Source organism: Zingiber officinale, chromosome 1B (assembly GCF_018446385.1).
Source record: "Zingiber officinale cultivar Zhangliang chromosome 1B, Zo_v1.1, whole genome shotgun sequence".
Classification (NCBI taxonomy): domain Eukaryota; kingdom Viridiplantae; phylum Streptophyta; class Magnoliopsida; order Zingiberales; family Zingiberaceae; genus Zingiber; species Zingiber officinale.
This window is the reverse complement of record NC_055986.1, coordinates 168,196,288-168,202,801: the sequence shown is the minus strand read 5'-3', so window position 1 is coordinate 168,202,801 and position 6,514 is coordinate 168,196,288. Positions and strand designations below refer to the sequence as shown.

General features: G+C 47.0%; 1 protein-coding gene across 1 annotated transcript; it reads left to right on the top strand.

Moving 5' to 3' along the window:
* Positions 1 to 557: 557 nt before the first annotated feature.
* On the top strand, positions 558 to 3,370 carry LOC121990572 (probable L-type lectin-domain containing receptor kinase S.5). Its single transcript, XM_042544686.1, has 2 exons — positions 558 to 2,180; positions 2,262 to 3,370. The coding sequence occupies exons 1-2, from the start codon at positions 770 to 772 to the stop codon at positions 3,107 to 3,109; spliced, it is 2,259 nt and encodes a 752-aa protein (XP_042400620.1). The 5' UTR covers positions 558 to 769; the 3' UTR covers positions 3,110 to 3,370.
* Positions 3,371 to 6,514: the final 3,144 nt, after the last annotated feature.

Genomic DNA, 6,514 nt, shown 5'->3' with positions numbered 1-6,514 from the left:
TTTACCTTTCGACCTCCACGTGGCGTTGACTCTGCTAAATGGGGACTCCCATTCTCATTGCCGGATCAGATAGATCCGCTATCTTAGCGGCCCCCCTAATATCGATCTCACGGATATGGAGGAAGGTTCATATAGATACATAATAATTCTCAAATTCTAAAATAAACCCAATAGACATTAATCACGGACTTGTTTTCCTAGCTAGTTGTAATTGTGTTCCAGCCCATCTCCACTATCAGACTCATGTTTTATAAACAAAGTCACATTTATATAAAAAAAAATGATAATCTCAGTTAACCTCATTGATTATCTTTGGATGACCAGTTCGATCCCACGAAAGTTTCCCACCGGTCACCGGGGTAAATCGGGAAGCGTACGCGGTGGCCAGCTCAGAAACCCAACATCCTTCGATTACGCCCTCCATTTAGAGGAAAAATTTCTACAAATACATCGTAGCTGGGGTTCGAACCGTAAGTACCTAGAAGACAATTTGGATATATATTCTACCGCGACACCATGACTCCAGGGACAGTCACGTTTATATAGATTCTTTGGGAATGAGTAAATTTTTTTACATAATGGATTAAAGAAATCTAATTAAGGTGAAGTCGTTTACTTGAGAAGGTAAAAACTAGAAGAGAGGAAATAATGGTGTTCGAAGCCACCTCGACCCCATCGGGCACCACCTTGGTTTAATCTCTTCTCACTTTGGTGTGGACATTGATCTGGTCGAACCTGGTCAGCCAAGAACGGGTCAAACAGAATAGTCATGCTATTCAGTCTTTTTCTATTAATACTTAATCCACAAGTATTAGCCTCTCATCGCTCCCTCCGCTGCATGCTCCGCCCAAATCCTCTTCTGATGGCCGTCGCCACCGCTTGCCTTCCCCTCCGAGGCCGACGTAGCCGTCGCAGTCTCCTTGCGGCCGTTTTCTTCCTCTACCTGGTATTCCCTGCGCTCTCCCAGGCCTCCTCCGATGCCGTCCCCGCAAACTCCTCCAACTCACGTTCCTTCGTTTTCCCCTCCTTCGACAACGTGGTCAACGGCAGCAATCTCGTCTTCTTCAAGGACGCCGCCATCAGCCCGGGTGCCCTCCAGCTCACGCCCGACCATTACGACAACGTCGACCAGCTCATGAACAAATCCGGCAACGTCTTCCTCACCCGCTCCTTCAAACTCTGGGAGGACCTCCCCGCCACCGCCACCGCCAACGCCTCCCAGCGCGTCGCTTCCTTCAACACTTCCTTCAACATCAACGTCTACCGCCCGAACGAGGACATCCCCGGCGACGGTCTCGCCTTCGTTATTGCGCGCTCCCTCGACGGTCCGCCGCCCGGCAGCGAAGGGGCCTACCTCGGCCTCACCAACGCGACCCTAAACGGCCTCTCGACCAACCAATTCGTCGCCTTGGAGCTGGACACCGTGATGGACAGCAGCGTCGAGGACCCTGACGACAACCACGTCGGCCTCGATATCAACGGCGTCGTCTCCAATGTCACGGCCAGTATGACGCGCTTCAACATCTCGATCGCCCCTGTCGACGGGGTCAACTACACGGTGTGGATCAACTACGATGGTGGCGCGCGTTTCATCCGGATGTACATGACCGTCGTTGGAAATCCGAAGCCGGCGTCTCCGGCTCTGCAAGCGCCTCTGGATCTAAGCGAGTACCTGAATCAGTACTCTTTCTTCGGCTTCGCCGGGGCGACTGGGGAGACTTACCAGCTCAATTGCGTGCTGGCGTGGAATCTGACGGTTGAGATCCTGCCGGAGGACGACAACGACGCTCTCTCAGGGTGGAAGTTGGGGGCGGTGATCGCCGCCGCGGCGTTAGTCGGGTTGGCGCTGGTTGTAGGGGTGGTGGTGTGGATGCACATGAGGCGGCGGAGGGTGAGGGACGTGGACTCGGGGGCAGTGATGGCGGGGACGCTCAGGAGCCTTCCAGGGACGCCGAGGGAGTTCGAGTTCAAGGAACTGCGGAGGGCGACGAGGAACTTCGACGAGAAGATGAAGCTTGGGCAGGGTGGGTTCGGGGTGGTCTACCGGGGGATTTTACCGGGGGAGAACCGCCAGCTGGCGGTGAAGAAGTTTTCCAGGGGAAGCAGCGGCACCGATGATTTCCTCAAGGAGCTCACCATCATCAACCGCCTCCGCCACAAGCATCTTGTGCCCCTCGTCGGTGAGTCTTTCAATTAGTGTTACAGAGAAATCGATTTGTCGAGTAGAAAATTTGATCAATTGATCTCTTAATAACAAGCAGGGTGGTGCCATGAAAAGGGGATTCTGCTTCTGGTGTACGAGTACATGCCGAACGGCAGTCTGGATCAGCACCTCTACGGCGGCGACAACGACCACCGGCCTCTGCTGGGGTGGGAGCGGCGCTACAACATCGTGGCCGGGGTGGGGTCGGCGCTGCACTACCTCCACGAGGAGTACGACCAGCTCGTGATCCACCGCGACCTCAAATCCTCCAACGTTATGCTCGACGCCGGCTTCGGTGCGCGCCTCGGCGACTTTGGCCTCGCGCGCGCGCTGGAGATCGACAAAACCTCCTACGCCGAGCTGGAGCTGGCCGGCGTCCCCGGCACGCTGGGCTACATCGCCCCTGAGTGCTTCCACACCGGCAGAGCCACGCGCACCTCCGATGTCTTCGGCTTCGGGGCCGTCGTCCTCGAGGTCGTCTGCGGCCGCCGCCCCCGCGGCGACAACGGACAGTTCCTCACCGACTCGGTCTGGAAGCTCCACGGCGACGGCCACATCCTCGACGCCGTCGACCCGCGCCTCGACGGCGAGTTCGACGCCCAGGACGCCGAGCGCCTCCTCCTTCTCGGCCTCGCCTGCAGCCACCCAATCCCGTCCGATCGTCCCAAGACGGAGACCATCCTCCAGATCCTCTCCCGGTCGGTGCCGCCGCCCACAGTGCCGGCCGCGAAGCCCTCCTTCGTCTGGCCCTCCGGCCCCGTGGACGATGAGGAAGACGACCGCCTCCGGCTGATACGCAGGGTGGCGATGAGCATGAGCATGACGTCGTCAAACTATGCGTCATCAGCCGGGTACACGACCTCGCAGTCCCAATACCTCAGCCGAGATGGACCCCCTCCAGTCTGACGGCGAGGCTCATCCCCCAATTGTAGACGACTTTGGAGGAGCTCAAGCAATCTACGCGATAAACTTGGACTAGCAGTGAGAAGGACGTTAATGGCTGCCGGTCTTCTCAACAAATCCATCGCAATCTCATCGTCATGCAAAACAAATAACATTCATTTTGATTCCTTCTGCCTATCGGTCGTCGGTATGAACCTTCCCAGTACTTGCCTGTACAAAGTCAACATTTAATTGTAGACTATGTCTTTAAATCGCGTTCCTTGACTTTTTTTTCAGCCGTTTAAAATAATTTTTTTAAAAATTGTTTGTCAATAATGTAAAATATATAATGGCGACTATTTGCAAAATAGCTTGGTTCGTTGTAATATTCCCATAAATTGATTGTACAATAATATTTTAAGAACTAAAACTAATTATCTAATTCAAATAGATTTTTTTATATAAAAGTTTGAATATCTTCAGTTTATTTTGAATGAAATATTAGAGGGTCTCAGTTTAAGTGATTGCTAATAATTTTCTTAAAATACAGTCACCTCAAAGTTTACATGCTTAACGTGTATTTTAAATTTAAAATTGTCAAAATATTCCTATAATTAAAAAATTATATGATGCTCCCTGATACGCGTTATGACTGGATAAATACATTTTGTATACATTTTTTAATTAAAATAAAATATACGTATAAGTGCACAGCTGGAAGAGGCGGTGCTCACTAGCCGCCGCTACTCCTAGTTGTCCTGATTACCTCTTTGATATAGAGATATAGACAATGATCAGTCCAATCCTCTGGATCCGTTTTTGATTATTTATAGGTGAAATTTTATAGATCCATATGTATAATAGGTAGGGTTCATAGAACTCCCATTTATAAATGAGTTGGTCCATCTTTTAAATCACACTTTGTGATCCAAAGAATCCGTGCTCGACAATGATTGGGCATCGGGTCAGACGGGATATGATTCAAAATTTTTCAAGGGACATGGATGACAGTCCACACGGATGTGTAGGCAGCGCCAGCGGTGTAGGTTTTCTTTTCAAAATCAGAATATGCACCGTCTGTCATATACTACAGATTGATTTCGTATTGTACGATGATTTACAAAGTCATTTCTAAGGTGCTAGCAAATCAATTTCGCATGATTTTGAGCAAAATTTTGGATCCTGCACAAGCCGCCTATGTTGAAAGTAGATCCATGGTGGAAAACATCCATCTTGCTTGAGAATTGTTGCGAAAATATGCATGGAAGCGGGTCTCACCAAGACGTGTGCTCAAAGTAGACCTACTTTGATACGGTGGATTAAACCTTCTTGATAGCTGCCCTCTCACATTTTGGCTTCCCGTAACAATATTGGGCTTGGATTGAGGAGTGCATCACAACCTTATCTTAATCGGTGGACATCAACGATGCCATGTATGGATTCCTCAAAAGCCGGAGGGAGCTACAGCAAGGTGACCCACTATCACCATTTCTCTTTGAATTATCTTTGGAGGTGTTTTCATGATCACTCAAAGTGACATCAAGGCAGCCCACATTCCACTATCATCCCATGTGCTGCAGCATGTAGATCTCGTGTTGGTGCAGTCGACCTCCAGGATTTTGATATTTGTTTGAAAATATATTTAATAAATTTCAAATGGTCAAGATGACTGAAGGCTTGACAGTGGTGAGTAGTTTACCGAGTGACTAGCAAGTCCAAGTGGTTAAGGTGACTGAAGGATAGACAGTAGTGAGTAGTCTACCGAGTGACTAACAAGTCCAAGTGGTCAAGATGAGTGAAGGCTTGGCAGTTGTAAGCAATTTACTGAGCGACTAATAAATCCAAGTAGTCAAGGTGACTAGCTAGAGACTTGGCAGCGATGCAAAGTTTACCAAATGACTAGTCCTAACTAGAGATTAGACAGATAAAAAGTCTTGGAAGAGTAAACTACAAACAAGTGTGACCGAATGGCTTTATAACTATTGTGCGAACACTGCTTTACTTTACGATTTTATATCTATTATCTTAACTCAATGTTAAAGTCTTAGTCAATCAGGTTGATCAGACACTAAGCAAGACTAGAAAAAGTTTAAACAAGTCTGAAGGACCAAATATTTAACGAGTAAGTTAAGGTAAGCTCATGGAGTGAAGTGGTGAGATCGTGTCCTAATTGGGACAATCTTAGGAAATGATTTGACTCAAGAAACCAACGGAAGTTTCTAAGTCGAAATCAAAACAGTCCTAATTGTTATATTAATGCATGCATACTTATCTATTTCTAACTTTATTTTGCAAGATCATTATTATTATACTGTGTTAACTTTGTTTTGTAGAAAAATAATGTTCGGCATGATCCAAAAATTTGGTCGATCAAACTAAGTGGTTCAGTCGGCATATTCTCAATGATGAGATCAGATTAGATTCAAATTGAGTAAAAGAAGGAAATATTGATTCAGTCGACTGATCATTATATCAATCGACTGAACATTTTTGTTATCCAGAGATCAGATAAGATCATATCACACGAGGTTGGAAATAACATAGTTCAGTTGACCAAACATGTGATTAGTCGACCAAACACATTTGGTAAGAAAAGATCATATCATATTCGATCAAGCACCAAAAGGAAGTTCTTGGTGTTCAGTCGACCAAATAGGGATTCAATCGACCGATCCAGGTTGATTTCATGGAAGATACGATCAGGACATATCGTGAACCTGGATGTGAAGCCGAACAAATTCTGAAGGTCGATCGACTGAAAAAGGATCAATCGACTAAATAAAAAGTTATAAAAGAAGCCTTGAGGTCCAAGACTGATAATCAATTTGTTGGTGCAGCGGAGCCGACAAGAGGAGGTGAATTCCTTGAAAAAGAAAAACAACACATTTCCCATTCTTTCAACTCAAATTAAAAGCAACAATACTAATAACTCAGATTAACTACTAAAAAGACAAGGCTTAGAATTTACTTGGTTACAACCTAGGTGGTTGTTAATCCAAGGACAATGAAAGCACTAAAAAAATCTCCTACGTGTAGGCGGAGAAGCCTCTTACAATCGTTGAACTCCCAGATAGTTGCTAAGAAAATATTACAAGAGTTATTGTTAATTTCCTAGGTCCAGGAGTCTTTTTATAGCCCCTGGAGCGCCTTCCATAGAGCTGGAAGGCGCCTCCAGCGAGGCGTCAGTGGATAAAAATATATCCACTGCCAACGATAAAATCTGTCTAGTCGAAGGCGCCTTCCATAGGGCTAGAAGGTGCCTTCGTACTGTTCATCGAAGGCACCTTCCAGCCATGGAAGGAGCCTTCCACAGAAGGCGCGGAGGTGCCTTCAATTTGTTGGTTGTTACTCGGAATACCGTCCTAGTTCTCCTGTACAAAAATTTGTATAAGCATAGAACTATCCTAGCTATCCATGTGCTCTACTGAA